Source organism: Tiliqua scincoides, chromosome 10, assembly GCF_035046505.1.
Source record: "Tiliqua scincoides isolate rTilSci1 chromosome 10, rTilSci1.hap2, whole genome shotgun sequence".
Lineage (NCBI taxonomy): Eukaryota > Metazoa > Chordata > Lepidosauria > Squamata > Scincidae > Tiliqua > Tiliqua scincoides.
The window spans coordinates 10,238,885-10,255,285 of record NC_089830.1 but is presented as its reverse complement, the minus strand read 5'-3'; the positions used below and the strand labels follow the sequence as shown (position 1 = coordinate 10,255,285).

Here is a 16,401-nt window from a genome sequence, read left to right as displayed (position 1 = left end):
CTTGAAGGCCCTTCCGTGATTCTATGACTAGGCAAAGGCAGAAGGACAGAACCCCAGAATTTATGCTCTGCCAGAGACTTGATGTTTCCTGCCAGTTGCATACTGGCACACATCCAGTGGCGTCGCTAGGGTTTGAGTCACCCCGTGTGGGAGGCCAGCGCATCATACCTATGATGGACCTCCTCCCATGCAGTGGGCAAAGGCAACGCCCTGGGCGGTGGACGTGGTGATACGCCATCACCCCGCCCCCCGAGCTAGTTTTTGGCTATAAGTTAACTTTTGATAGAATAGAGATATTTCAACGTGGTTTGTTTCAGTGCATTCTGCATGAAAATACGCATCAGATGATGGTATTATTTGAAAGTATCAAGATTTTAAAAATTTTGGCCAGTAATGATGTCACCCCCCACAGTGACCCAGTGCAGCCCATGCGCCCTGCACCCCACTGCACTGTGGCTTCTCAAGGATTCCGTGGCTTCAGCATATCCAGTAGCCCACTCTGCTATATCCTAGCTTCAGGCCTCCAGGATTCTTGATTCAAGCCCCAGAGGCCTTGACATGGGCAAGTGGAAATGCACGGGGGTCTACAATCCCCAAAGCTCATGGCAGGAGCAGTTCCAAGGGAGGAACGGAAAGAAAGGTTATGATGTCAACCATCCCGATCCAAGTTCAACTTTACAAACACGCAAGTCAGAACAAAGTCAATCCTTACCTAAAGCTACTCAAAAAGTCTTACAGCATCAAAGCACAGAAAAAGGGAAATTAAAGCAATGCTCACTACCTGGTAAAGAGGCAAAGAGGGGCTGCCTTGGGTGACATGCCAAAGAGATGAAGGATGTAGATACAGATGATTTGCTACACACTTTGCACATTTCTGCAATGCTTCTCATTAAGTCCTTTGCAGTTGGGCTGTTGAATCCTACCTAACAACCCCGGCGTTGATGCAGCCACTCCAACATGGTGCACACTGAATCCTGTGGGAGTTTTGAGCTGCAAAGGCCTCCTTTAGGCAAGGGACTTGTCTTGGAGTAAACCTTTGCTGCCCCTTGGTGCTACCCAAACCTGTGCTGGCACAAGTCTGAGTAGAGCCGGGAAGGCAGCTTGAGGCTGGGAAGGAGGATTGGATATTGGGGGTACTATTGCTACTGATAGCCCCCTCCCCAGTCTCAATATGTCCTACTCCCCACCCCGGTCTCTGCTGTGTTCCACCCCCTGCCCTCAACACTCCCCCTGTGCTGACTTATCAGCACTGGGGCTGCCACTGTTCTATGGGTGCAGCCACTCACATTTTACAGCAGTAGCCAGTAGCCCCATGGAGCTCTGCTGTTTGAGACAGCTGTAAAGTACACTGAGAGCCCAATCCTATGCATGTCTACTCAGACACAAGTCTCATTATAGTGCATGGGGCTTAGTCCTAGGAAAGTGTGGATAGGATTGTAGCCTGAGGGCCCAATCCTATCCAATTTTCCAGCACCAGTGCAGCTGCAATGCAGCCCCAAAGAAAGGGAACAAATTTTCCTAGTCTCTGTGACTGCTCCACCACCACAAGATGCAGCGCACGGCCCATCGGCACGGCTGCACCAGCACTGGAAAATTGGACAGGATTGGCCCTGAGTTGCTAGAACTCATGCTTTGGCAGCACAGAGGCCCAGCAGGATTCAACTGTGAATTTTGCTTACCCCAGTGAATACCTTAATACAGATCAGTTATACATACGAGAGCAACTGAGACCAAGAGACAGTCATTCCACCCAGGCTACCTGCAGATATCCAAACCCAGCTCTGACCACTTGGTTGTACTCTTTCCTTTCCCGCCTATCAAACATTACCGGCTTACCTGGAAGTGTTTCATGTCAGGAAAGACACTCTGTGGCTTCACATGCTCTTCTTTGGTACCGTTCACTTGGAAACAGGTGAGCATGTTCACCTCCTTCTCCGTGGTATGTGGCGTTAACTTGTACAGGGTGCCATGTGGTTCAATGGAGCCTAACTGCCAGGTCACCACCTGGCCTGTGGAAAAGGATGAGATGTAAGGCTGTTATTCTTGCTACCTCCTGCATGACAAATAGGAGCAGTACCTCTAGACCCGCCCATTCACCTGGATCTGCCCCAAGGCACTGCTGTGAGGGCCCTTGCTCTTGGAGGTCAGGTGGGTCAACAGGACCTTTTCTGTGGTGGCACTCTCTCCCTGAAAGACCCGTCCCAGAGAGGTCTGGCAGGAGCTTATGCTTCTGTCTTTAAGGCACTGCAAGATCCTCCCAAGCTTTACCCAACTGGATTTTTGGGGGGGGGGGCTGCTGTTTTTAATGCAGTTTTGGTTTATATATTAAGACAATCACATTCCATATTTGTATAGCTATTTTTTTTTTTAGTGTGCAAAGCACTTCACATATATTACACAGGCCAACACACATTTTGCTTCCTTAAACGTTACACCAATTCCTGGGTATATTTGGGGTTCCGATTCCAAAAATGGCATCCGTTTTGCCTTATCACATCTAGTTTTGAAGACACGACATAGCCTCTTTAGTGAATGGTTCAAGCAGCTTCCTCACTAGGAAGCTACAGAGAGATCAACATTTAGTGAACCCCAGTGAACCATGGCACCCCAGCACCTGTTAAGTTCAGGACAGAGGCAACGTTTGACCTGTAAATACCCCAATTTGCAGCATACCCTCTTAGATCCCACTCTACACTAGCTCTCAGGTTCTTACTACCCAAGCCCCCAGTTTGTAGGGCACAATCCTAACCAAGTATACTCAGAAGTAAGTCCTATTTTGTTCAATGGGGCTTACTCTCAGGAAAGTATGGTTAGGATTGCAACCTTAGGCTGCAGTCCTATGCACACTTACCTGGGAGTAAGTCCCAGAGAGTGGGATTTAATTCTGAGTAATCATGCATAGGACTGTAGGACTGTGTTGTTAGGGAGCCACTTGCAGAGATTTAAAAAACATGCTAAAATAAAATCTAAATCATGAAAAAATAGCAAAAGGGATCTCAAAACAGCTAAAAATCTGCAGGAAAGGATCTGCATGCAAGGGAGTTCCCGTGTGCACATTGATGCATGTGAAGAAGCCTCTCAATGCTTTTGTTCCTGCATCATGCCTTGGGTGTGATTTGGGCTTATTTTTACTTAAGACTCCTGTTAAAATGATTTGGTTTCGAAATGTCAAGACAAGGAACCAACTTGGACATGCATGTGGAAATCAGATCAGGCCTGGTCCATTCATAAGGCCAACTGAGACAAATGCCTCAGGCAGCAGATGGTGGGGGGGACACACTCCTTCCCCACTAGTGCCTCCATTTCTTACCATTGTAATACTCAATGCGACTCTTGTTTCCCGTCTCGTTGTACCAGGCTTCAAAAGGCTCTTCGATTTCTGCATAAGGGAGGTTAATGACTCCTGAAAAACACAACGGAGAAGAAGCAGGTGAGAGAGTCAGTAGCCACTGGATGGCCATAAATTAGGTACCTCATATAGAAGGGGCTAGTTCCTCGGTTTGCATAGAGGTAAGCAGCAATGGTGTCAGGTTGCTGGGGGTCCACAGCCCTATACTAGGCCCCCATAGCGCCCCTTGGCTATACCCTGCACATGCCCGATCTCGTCTGATCTCGGAAGCTAAGCAGGTTCGGTTAGTACTTGGATGGGAGACCGCCTGGGAATACCGGGTGCTGTAGGCTTATACCATAGTCTTTCGAGACTGAAGGTTGCCAACCAGATGACTTGCTGGACACTACCACTGCCACCAGCAATTCAGGGGTTGGCCTGGCCACCCCAATTGCATCCATATTGGCTTGCCTAACTTTTGCTACTGTATTCTTGATTATTTGCAGAAGTTCTGATTTATTTACTGGTGGTTTAATTTTGAAAGCTTTGATGGAAAAGGTGCAATTTTGATGGAAAAGGTGCAAAAGAGAGCAACTAAACTGATTACTGGGCTGGGGCGCCTCCCTTATAAGGAAAGGCTACAGCCTTTGGGGCTCTTCAGTATAATATAATATACTAATAATATAATATACAGTATTTATATACCGCCTTTCTTGGTCTTTATTCAAGACTTTATTCAAGGCGGTTTACACAGGCAGGCTTATTAAATCCACGCAGGGATTTTTACAAATTGAAAGAAGGTTCTCTCTTTCAAGAACCACCACATTCAAGCTGTTACACTCCGATCTGGTTTAACATTCTGGCCTCCATCCTCCCACGCTCCGAGCAGATGGAACAGCTCAGCTGCAGCTTGCCGGCTGCTTCAAGGTCGCACGGTGCCGGTGGCCTCGAACTGGCGACCTTGTGGATGTTACTCTTCAGGCAAATGGAGGCTCTACCCTCTAGACCAGACCTCCTGCCCAGTATAGAAAAGAGGTGCCTGACGGGGGTACATGATTGAGACATACAAAATTATGCAGCGGATGGACAGAGTGGATAGATGCTTTTTCCGCCTCTCACATAACACCAGAACCAGGGGACATCCACTGAAGTTGAGTGTTGGGAGAGTTAGGACAGACAGAAGAAAATATTTCTTTCCCCAGCGTGTAATTAGTTTGTGGAACTCTTTGCCACAAGAAGTAGTGATGGCATCTTGCCTGGATGCCTTTAAGAGGGAATTGGACAAATTTCTGGAGCAAAAGTTCATTGCGGGTTACAAGTCATAGTAGGTATGAACCAAGCTCTTGGTTTTAGAGGCAGGCTGCCTCTGATTGCCAGATGAAGGGGAGGGCACCAGGTTGCAGGTTGTGTCTATTGTCTTGTGTGCTCCCTGGGGCATTTGGTGGACCACTGTGAGATACAGGAAGCTGGACTAGATGGGCCTTTGGCCTGATTCAGCAGAGCTCTTCTTATATTCTTATGAAAGTTAATTTGTGCTTAATTCTTCAAGTTAGCTAATTTTTAAAGCATCATCTCAACATTTGAAAGCTGCACATAGTGGAAGTGTGTGCAGTACAGGACTGCAGTCTTAGCCAACTCGCTCAGCATGTCCAGGGAAACTGCTTCCCTTACTGTCTAGGAAAAGCAAGTTAGACCTCCTCCACTGAAATAGTGGCATAGTGCCTTAAAGACGGACACTGTTATTTCAACTGGTGTCATAGTTTACACAAGAACTGGAGGTGGCGTCATCTTTTTCAAGAATCAAAACATGGCTTCCTCTAAACACAGGGACAGACTTTCTGTCAACAGCTTTGCAAGAGTGATGCTACTCCAAAGGAGGGCTGAAAGACATTGACAGCCCACACGAATCTAGGAAAATAAACTCCAGAAATTAGCATTCAACTTCAGGCAATTATGAGAACCTTTCTGATTAGGCAGAACATCTGGTTCCACAACAAAAGCCAATACTTTCTTACAATGTTATAAGTTGGTTTTCCTTTTTTCCAGGCTAAAATTTTGACAGAAGACTGGCAATTTCCATGTTTGCGGGTGTTTTAACAGTGTTCAGACTACAGTGGAATCAGGGCAACCATCAAAAAGGCCCTGCTCCTTGTGATTACCTGCAATAGTCCAGCCATTGCCTTTCCCACTCACAACGAAGTCTCAGGTAGCAGACTGGTGGGGTCACCATCTCTGTTTCCTTACTTGCCTCCACTGCCCCTTCCTAGATAGGAAAGGAAGAGGGGGACAGAGAAGCAGGGACAGTGGCATTGCTAGGGGGTGCAGGCTGCACTGGGTGATGTGCAGGACACTACTACTGGCCAAAATTTTTTAAATCTTGATATTTTTGAATCATATATATATGGTGCCTGGGGTATTGCCCTGCTCACTGCATGGGAGGAGGTCCATCATGGGGGTGATGTGCTGGCCTCCCGTATTGGGTGATGCAAAGCCTAGTGATGCCACCAGGAAAGGGTGGAGAATGCTAAGCTAGAATATTGGAGAGTGGGAGGAACAGCGGTTGGCACATCATCAGATAAAGAGGGGCAACATTTGGCAAGCTGACTAACAGCCCAATCCTGAGCTGCCTGGAGCTGCGGGACCCCCCGGCTCCACGGAGGGCTCCCACCGGATCCAGCACCTCCCAGGCTACCACGGGAGGCTCCTCGGGAGAAGGGGATGGACGTCCCCTTCCCCCAAGTAAGGGAAACAGCCCCGCGATGGGGCTACTCACTTTAGTGGCGACTGTTTGGTCGCCGCAAAAGTGAATGTGCTCATGTAGGTTGAGCAGCCCTGCCCGAGCGCCTTGGATCCTGCAGAGCTTGGCTCCGCGGACCCGCCTCTCTCCCGCCTCCCCCATGCCCCCGGCCATGCCTCCCCGGAACGCCTCCCCCACGCCCCCAACCATTCCTCCATCTCCTGTTCCGCAGCCCGGCAGTCACAGAGACCACCAAGCCGTGGAACCCAGGCGCCCACCGCGCGCTGGCTCAGCGCCAGCCAGAGCTGAGCCAGCTCCGGCAGGAGCCCGGCTGTAAGCCCCGCAAATGTGCCTTACGGCATGTTTGCAACTATGGTCTGCGCCGCGCACTCTTAGGTGCCAGGAGGTCTTGGGATAGCCCTGACAATGAGATGTTCTTACAGATGCTAATGATAACATAATTTAAGACTGCAATCCTAATCCTGCCCAGATCACACTAGTGATAATTGGTGGTGGGCCATAGCCACATTTGTTGTATGTGTTTGTCATATAGAATAAAGGTGGTGCAAATGTTAAGGTCCCAAATGTCATTTATTAAAAAAAAAAAAAATAGAGCTGTGCTGAGCTATCTGTCATTTACCAGTGAGCAAATACTTGTCTACTTACAAGATAATGAATACTCTCTGTCACTCTCTGGCCCAAGACCAATAAACTTATTCAAATTTGAAATGTAAATTAATTCTTTTTTCCCCTGGCCCCCAACACAGTGTCAGAGAGATGATGTGGCCCTCCTGCCAAAACGTTTGGACACCCCTGGGCTAGAGCATCTCCAACAATCTAGCCCACCACTCTACTCTCCTTCACATTTTCAAAAGGAGTGGGAAGAGGAGAAAAAGCCGTGGTGAGTGGGCAGACCAAGTACGGCACTCCCTGCCGAAATTCATGATTCAATTGCTCACGACACTATACTTTTTCAGGTGGTGAAGCCCAGATTCAGAGATGTCCACTAAAATTGAGCAGTAGCAGCTAGAACAGACAAAAGAAAATATTTCCTTTACCCAACAAGTAATTAATCTGTGGAACACCTTGCCACAGCACCTGGCCTAGATGCCTTAAGAGGGCATTGGACAGATTTATGTAGCAGGAAAATAACATGTGATGGTCAAGTCATGTTGGCAGTAGAGGTCTTTCCCTTCTTGGAATCTTTGAAACTGGAAGTGCCGGGGATTAAACCTGGTGCCTTCTACATACCTCTTGAGATTTTAGCCAGGAAGGTATTTCTGATGCATTTGGAAAAGATTTAAGCCACAAGCCTTCTAGTCTGAAGGAAATATCAAAGGCACATTGAGACATCAAAGCAGCGGTTGGCTTGGTCAAATTTCTGCAATGGGTAATGCAGTGACTGCTTCATCAACTGAAATCAATAGGATCTGCCCTGCAGGATCAGGACCAAACTGCACATTACTTTAATTGCGTGATTTGGGTTCCCCGCCCTGTGTCTTCCAGGAACATTAAATTAAAGCAGTTGTGTGATGCTGTATACAGAATTGGGGCTCTGTGTTTCCCTGGAGGTGCCAACCAAAGCACAAATGAAGTGATGCCACATTATATGACTGCTTCAGGAAAAAGTTACATAGAGAAGAGATACAGGATACAGTAACATGCCTGGCCCCTCAAACCAAAGCCCAGTGCAACCAACTTCCTGTTTCTAATGGTAGCCAGCTAAATGTCTCCAAGCAGCAATGGCGTACCTGGGGAGGTCAAGGGGGTCAAATGCCCTGGGAGACACTTGCGAGGGGCTGCAACCCCTTCCCTACCCATTCCCCCCTTTTTAGGCCTTTGAAAGGCCTTTTCTGCCTGCAGACTCCCTGGCCCCCAAAAGGCTTTCTGGGGCCTCTGGCAGCCTAAAAAGTCACTTCTGGTTTTTGTCTCCCTGGTCCTCAAAAGTCCATTGAAAAGCCTCCAGGCATGCCTGGTGGAGGGGGTGGGGCAGCATGGGGGACGGACGGCACATTACAATCCTGGCCCCAGGTGGCACGGGGACCAGGATCACCACTGAGGCAGAGCAGCAAGACAACCGCCTGCTCACATTTGTTCTCAGTATCTGATATTCAGGAACAGGACCAGCCCATCCATGATGCCAGCTGAGGCATCAGGCAGCAGAGGGGCAGGGAACACCCACTTCCTTTGCCCATGCACTTCCACTGCTCCTCCTCCAGCCTCCTGGATTGGAAGAGAAAGAGGGGACAGGATGCAAGAAGCAGTGTGGATGTGGAGGAGAGTAGTGGGCTAAACATAGGAGATCTTCCAGTCCACCCCTTTCATCCTCTCCACCTTCCTCTTCTACTCTGCCCCCTCCTCCTCCTCCCCTTCCAATCCAGAGAGCAGGAGGAGGATAGGCTGGTGCATCTCTGGGGGAGCAGTGGTAAGCAGATGCCAGAATGTCTTGAGCCAGCCTTGCTCAGGAAAGGTTGCTCTCAAAGCAAAAAAGGAAACAAGCCTCATGATGTTCTTGGGTAATCATTTCTGTCACTCATACTTGTAGTTCCTCCTTTTTGCAAAAAACGCATGACAAAAGTCTAAAGACTGCTGCCACCCTAGGATGTACTATAACGCGCATTCTAGGACCTCCCACAGATACTGAATTCTAATGAAATTCACGGGTGGGGGGGGAGCATGTGCTCACAAACCAGAAAGGCCTTTTAGAAGCATCCTGGAGATCTTCTGAGGCATGGGGAGACCTCTTGGATGTGACTGGAAGGCACTCTGAGGAAGAGTCCTTGCCACAAGATTTGTGATGGTACCTAGCCTAGATGCCTTAAAAGGGGATTCCACAGATTTATGGAAATAAAGAAACCTATGATGGAAAAGACATGATGACAGTATGCAACCTCCATGTTTTTGAGGCAGTTTTTTTTCCAGTTTTGTGACTGGAAGGTCCTCTGAGGCCTTCCGGCCAGAGACTCAGCATTTGTGGGTATTCAAATTCACAGATTCCAAGCCCATGGATAAGAAGGGCACACTTTATATCCGAAACCTGAAACCATAAGAACAGCCCCACTGGATCAGGCCATAGGCCCATCTAGTCCAGCTTCCTGTATCTCACAGCGGCCCACCAAATGCCCCAGGGAGCACACCAGATAACAAGAGACCTGCATCCTGGTGCCCTCCCTTGCATCTGGCATTCTGACATAGCCCATTTCTAAAATCAGGAGGTTGCGCATACACATCATGGCTTGTAACCCGTAATGGATTTTTCCTCCAGAAACTTGTCCAATCCCCTTTTAAAGGCGTCCAGGCCAGTCGCCATCACCACATCCTGTGGCAAACCACCTGCTTCAGATGGGGAAACATCCTGTATTAGTAATTTAGGATGGCCATGATACAATCTTTGGCAACAACCCCTGTGAACCATCCTCTTGTATCTCACAATGGCCCACCAAATGCCTCTGGGAGCACACACAACAACAAGAGACCTGCATCCTTTTGCCAATCCCTTGCACCTGGCATTCTGAGATAGGCTGCCTCAAAAACATGGAGGTTGCATACTGTCATCATGTCTTTTCCATCACAGGTTTCTTTATCTCCATAAATCTGTGGAATCCCCTTTTAAGGCATCTAGGCTAGGTACCATCACAAATCGTGTGGCAAGGAGCCCCACAGATTAATTACACAGCACAGGGCTGTTTAGATGATCAAACAAAACCATGCTATGTTCTATCATTAAAGCAGTCTTAAAAGCTCCCAGTCTCGAGTGCTCCTTCCTCCCTTTACCTCTTCTCCTGGCATGGCAAAGGAATCATGGTTTGCCAAAGTAAAGCTTTGTTGCTCATCTAAACCTGCAATTGTTGCCTAACTGTGGTTTATTGTTATTAAACCATTATTAAATCAAGATGAGAAACCAGCTTTCTAATCACCATTGTAAACTGCAGTTAAACACTTCTGGGGTTTGGGTGAGCCATGCAACTGTAGTTTTACAGGTCACTGATTGCAACACCCAGAATGCTGCACTGGAGCTCAGGAGGTAAGGAGAGGTGGCTGCCATCAAACTGGAGGAACACAGGAGAGAACTGTAAGAGAAACTTGCTCCCACCAAATTTGGGGGCAGAGAGATCATATATACAGAAAGGATTGTCCCTCCAAATTATTGTCACTGTGTGTGCTAATCCACAGTCCTTTTTGCCCTCTGGAACAAAGTTATTCATATTGCTACTGGGAAGGCCAAAGAGTGGACATCCAATTCCTCCACCACACATCCAAATGGCTGGTCAGCTTGAGACTCAGGCAACACACACAATCTGTACAGTTTGGGTAACCAAAGCAGAGTTGCAGGAACAAGGCCAGTTTGCCCTGACTGGTTGTGTCCCCTGGCTCCTGTTCAGGGCTGGCCCGAGACCTCCCAGCACCGGGAAGCGGCATGCCATATGCTGCCCACCCCCTTACCCAGTTATGTGCCCACCGATGCTCTTCCCCCTCCCTGGATTGGAAAAGGAAGAGGGGTGGAGCAGAAGAGGGCGTGTAGAGGAGAGAGCTGCAATAAAGCGTCCTGCTAACCCACCAGTCTCCTCTCCTCCACATTTTCTCTCCTGCTCTGTTCTTGTCTTTCTTTCCCATGCCAGGAAATGTGAGAAGGAGCAACGGCGGTAAGCGGGCACAAAGAGGTGGGCGTACCGCTGCCAACCTGCTGCCTGAGGGGACCACTTGGCCTCAGATGGGCTGGACCTGCTACTGGTTATGCTGCAAGACTGAAGGATCAGACCATAGTCCTGAAGCCACACCTGGCTTTCAGGCTGGAGTTACAGCAGACAAGAGGGGATTGCTGTTCAATGATCAACAGGGTCCCAGTTTCCTAGTCAGCGTTTTTGTGACAAAATGGGGGAAGCCACTGCATCTTATTCCCAATGTACCCTTCTTGCTTGCACAAGCTAAGAGAGGGTCGCCATCCCCAGCACAATATCCTCAGTTTGCTAAATCAAGGGATGGTGATCATGATTGTGCCTTAGTCCCCCTGTTAAGTGTCATCATGAGACAACCACATTCCTAGAAGTGGGAAATCCACTTGGTTCAATGTGTCTTTGAAGATTTGCACGTAACTAGTTTTGAGATTTGCATGTAACCTGTTTGGAGTGCTTTTGAGCCACATGCCAGAGAGACTTCAAAGTTAACAGGGAAAAAGATGACAGAGGAGATTACAGCAGAGATTTCCCACCCTGACTATCTAATTAAGAGAAAGATACCAGTTACAGCCAGGTTGCTTTTTCCCACCAAGTCACAAAGTGCAGTCACAGCTCAGTGTGATCAAAGAGGGCCCTCAATAGAGCATTTGATGCACACAGGATGCGACATACAGCGGCAAGAGATGTGGCACTGATGAGAAGTCATAAGAACATAAGAACATAAGAACAGCCCCACTGGATCAGGCCATAGGCCCATCTAGTCCAGCTTCCTGTATCTCACAGCGGCCCACCAAATGCCCCAGGGAGCACACCAGATAACAAGAGACCTCATCCTGGTGCTCTCCCCTACATCTGGCATTCTGACTTAACCCATTCCTAAAATCAGGAGGTTGCGCATACACATCATGGCTTGTACCCCATAATGAATTTTTCCTCCAGAAACTCGTCCAATCCCCTTTTAAAGGCGTCTAGGCTAGACGCCAGCACCACATCCTGTGGCAAGGAGTTCCACAGACCGACCACGCGCTGAGTAAAGAAATATTTTCTTTTGTCTGTCCTAATCCGCCCAACACTCAATTTTAGTGGATGTCCCCTGGTTCTGGTATTATGTGAGAGTGTAAAGAGCATCTCCCTATCCACTCTTCCATCCCCTGCATAATTTTGTATGTCTCAATCATGTCCCCCCTCAAGCGTCTCTTTTCTAGGCTGAAGAGGCCCAAACGCCGTAGCCTTTCCTCATAAGGAAGGTGCCCCAGCCCCGTAATCATCTTAGTCGCTCTCTTTTGCACCTTTTCCATTTCCACTATGTCTTTTTTGAGATGCGGCGACCAGAACTGGACACAATACTCCAGGTGTGGCCTTACCATAGATTTGTACAACAGCATTATAATACTAACCGTTTTGTTCTCAATACCCTTCCTAATTATCCCAAGCATAGAATTGGCCTTCTTCACTGCTGCCGCACATTGGGTCGACACTTTCATCGACCTGTCCACCACCACCCCAAGATCTCTCTCCTGATCTGTCACAGACAGCTCAGAACCCATCAGCCTATATCTAAAGTTTTGATTTTTTGCCCCAATGTGCATGACTTTACACTTACTGACATTGAAGCGCATCTGCCATTTTGCTGCCCATTCTGCCAGTCTGGAGAGATCCTTCTGGAGCTCCTCACAATCACTTCTGGTCTTTACCACTCGGAAAAGTTTGGTGTCATCTGCAAACTTAGCCACTTCACTGCTCAACCCTGTCTCCAGGTCATTTATGAAGAGGTTGAAAAGCACCGGTCCCAGGACAGATCCTTGGGGCACACTGCTTTTCACCTCTCTCCATTGTGAAAATTGCCCATTGACACCCACTCTCTGCTTCCTGGCCTCCAACCAGTTCTCAATCCAGGAGAGGACCTGTCCTCTAATTCCCTGACTGTGGAGTTTTTTCAGTAGCCTTTGGTGAGGGACCGTGTCAAACGCCTTCTGAAAGTCCAGATATATAATGTCCATGGGTTCTCCCGCATCCACATGCCTGTTGACCTTTTCAAAGAATTCTATAAGGTTTGTGAGGCAAGACTTACCCTTACAGAAGCCATGCTGACTCTCCCTCAGCAAGGCCTGTTCGTCTATGTGCTTTGAGATCCTATCTTTGATGAGGCATTCCACCATCTTACCCGGTATGGATGTTAGGCTGACCGGCCTATAGTTTCCCGGGTCCCCCCTCTTTCCCTTTTTAAAAATAGGCGTGACATTTGCTATCCTCCAATCTTCTGGTACCGTGGCCGTTTTGAGGGACAAGTTGCATACCTTAGTCAAGAGATCTGCAACTTCATTCTTCAATTCCTTAATATCCCTTGGGTGTATGCCATCAGGGCCCGGTGACTTATTGATCTTTAATTTATCAATGAGGTCTGAAACATCTTCTCTTTTAACCTCTATCTGACTTAACTCCTCGGTTAGGAGGGGCCGTTCGGGCAGCGGTATCTGCCCGAGGTCTTCTGCCGTGAAGACAGATGCAAAGAACTCATTTAATTTCTCTGCCATCTCTAAGTCTCCTTTTATCTCCCCTTTCCCTCCCTCACCATCCAGAGGGCCAACCGCTTCTCTGGCGGGTTTCCTGCTTCTAACATATTTGAAGAAGCTTTTATTATTCCCCTTAATGTTGCTGGCCATGCGTTCCTCATAGTCTCGCTTGGCCTCCCCTATCACCTTCTTACATTTCTTTTGCCACAGTTTATGTTCCTTTTTATTCTCTTCATTAGGGCAAGACTTCCATTTACGGAAGGAAGCTTCCTTGCCCTTCACAGCCTCTCTAACTTGGCTGGTTAGCCATGCGGGCACTCTCCTGGATTTAGTGGAACCCTTCTTTCTTTGCAGTATACACCTCTGCTGGGCCTCTATTACTGTTGTTTTAAGCAGCCTCCATGCACTCTGGAGAGACTGGACTCTTTTTACCCTCCCTTTCAACCTCCTTCTAACCAGCCTCCTCATTTGAGGGAAGTCCGCCCGTCGGAAGTCAAGGGTTTTTGTTAGAGATTTGCCTGGTATTCTTCCCCCAACGTGCACGTCAAAACGGATCGCAGCATGATCACTGTTCCCCAATGGCTCAGTAACGTTTACATCTCTAACCAGGTCCTGCGTACCGCACAAAATTAAATCCAGAGTCACCTGTCCTCTGGTGGGCTCCGTGACTAGCTGATCTAAGCCACAGTCATTTAGCACGTCAAGAAATCCGGTTTCCTTATCGTGACCAGAACACAAATTGACCCAGTCAATATGAGGATAATTGAAGTCCCCCATGATTACAACCCTGTCCTTCCTTGTCACCTCCCTGATCTGTTTCCTCATTTCAAGGTCCCCATCAGATTTCTGGTCTGGAGGACGATAGCACACCCCCAGTATTACATCGCTGCTCAAGCCTGGTAATTTAACCCACAGAGATTCTACGGTGGAGTCGGACCCACCTTCAATCTCTACTTTGCTGGATTCTATCCCTTCCTTAACATAAAGGGCCACCCCACCTCCAACACGCCCCTGCCTGTCCCTCCTGTAGAGTTTATAGCCCGGGATTGCGGTATCCCACTGATTCTCCGCATTCCACCAGGTTTCCGTTATGCCCACTATGTCAATATTTTCCCTTGTCACCAGACATTCCAGTTCTCCCACCTTTGCTCGTAGACTTCGGGCATTCGCATAAAAACATTTATACACGGAATGCCCCAGGATGGGCTGCTTATTCGCTCCTTTGTCCCCGCATCCTCTCATTGTGCCAAACTGTCTATCACATCCCATCTCCCTACCTTTCCCAATTTCTTCTCCTACCCTGCCTTTGTCTTGTTGTTCTCTAACCTCCCCATCCTCATCCCACAGGGATGAGGAGTCCCGAACCGGATGCCCCTCGGCTCCTGTCGGCCTTCCCCCAGGGATCAGTTTAAAAGCTGCTCTGCCACCTCAAGTCAAGCATAAGTGTCCCAAACCCAGTACAGAGACAGTATCATACCAGTGGTAACCACTCTACTGAATTTAGTTAATACTGAAATGTCTAACACTAGTTACTTTTGGAAGGATGACAGCACGCAAACAGAGCTACCAAGTAGACAGTCAGTGGGTGTGGGTACATGTTAATCCCCACTAGTAGGGGGTAGCTGTGGGTATATGCTCATCCCCACCAGTAGGGGAGAGTCATGGGAATAAAACCCCACCAGTAGAGGAAGCAATGGGTACATATTAATCCCCACCAGTAAGGGGAAACATGACCTATCTTGTTACTTGGCTAAGAGCATGTGGGTTGCTATCTCCTACATATACTAGAGCAGCGGTACTCAAACTGTGGGTTGGACCCATCAGTGGATCACAACCCAATTCTTGGCGGGTCGTGAAACTAACAAGCTGATAGATGATAAAGAAAATGCACTGAGCCCTATGGAAACCAAAATGGAGCAGCTTGTGCACATGTACTTGTGAGGAGGCAGACATGCTCTGGTCCACTTTGAAGGGTAGGCTGAGGGGAATGCAACACCTCCAGAAAGGTCCTGATCTGATGGACACAGACCCCAACAAACTGTCAAGAAAGAAGTCCCCCCACCTCCGCCCAGCAGACAAAGAAAATGTATTGAACCCTCTGGAAAGCTAAACCGAGCCACATGTTCCTTGCAAGTAGCTGAACATGCCTTGGCTTTAGTCTTACTGAAGACCAGGTGAAGGGGAACACAAGAACCAGAATGGTCATGATCCAATGAATGTGGGGCTCAAATGCTCCAGAAGGACCCCCCGCCCCCAGTAGTAAAAAGATAAAAACAAAGGCTTGAGCAGCTAGTAAACTTCCAAAAAAAAAAAAAAAATCTCATAGATAGATGGATCCCAATATAGCGTTGTTTTAAAAATTGGGTCCCAGTGCTCAAAGGGTTGGGAACCACTGTACTAGACTTTTATTTAGTTTCTTTTTTCCTGTCTTGTTGTTCTGCCTGTGGGTAACAATGGATGCAGTTCTTTCCTTGTTGTAGTAAAGCTCTTGCAAAACTCAGCTTTGCTGTGCATGGGACTAATTGCTTCCCTTCAGCAGCACGAAGAGTTACTCAGACTGCCTGTGATGGGAACAGCAAAGAAGTTACTTCATACTTCCTGGACCCAAAGGAAGACTAACCTGTTCCCTTCCTCTTTCAAGCACTTAAGAAACTTTTGTTTTCAGTACAGGAACCTGAGCAAAACAAATCTGTTTGTGCTACTTGGTCTATTTTGAATTGTTTTCCGGGATGTGATAATGAAGGCCAAGTTCCACAAAGAAGTTAAAATGTTTAATTTTTATCCTGTGTATTTAATCGTTTTTAAATGCCAATAAAGGTTTATGAAATGAATGAATTGTTTTGCCCTGCAATTATAGTAATCAACTCTGACTTACTAGCAGTGCAATCCTATGCCTGTCTACTCAGAAGCAAGTCCCATTGTGGTCAATGGGGAATATGCCCAGGAAAGTGTGCATAGGATTGCAGCCTGGAATGCTTTCTTGGTTGAACTGATATTAATGTGTTTTTATTTAGGCACTGGAGAAGCATCTAGGAAAGCTTACCTTTGACGTGGTAGAGCTTTCCAAAATCAGGGTAGGAGCTTGAAATTTCGCATGGATTTCCTGAAATGAGAAAAAAAAATGGCAATGTTAAATGCATTTGTATG

The 16,401-nt window shown here is 47.7% G+C and overlaps 1 protein-coding gene across 1 annotated transcript in view; it reads right to left on the bottom strand.

The window, feature by feature from the left end:
* LOC136661349 (digestive cysteine proteinase 2-like) overlaps positions 1–16,401 on the bottom strand; it is a 42,041-nt gene that overhangs the window by 16,610 nt on the left and 9,030 nt on the right. Inside the window, exons 2-4 of the mRNA XM_066638507.1 lie at positions 16,298–16,357; positions 3,311–3,403; positions 1,837–2,009 (exon numbers count right to left, since the gene is read on the bottom strand). Coding sequence (XP_066494604.1) covers positions 1,837–2,009; positions 3,311–3,403; positions 16,298–16,357 — 326 coding nt within the window. The remainder of the gene's footprint in view (positions 1–1,836; positions 2,010–3,310; positions 3,404–16,297; positions 16,358–16,401) is intronic.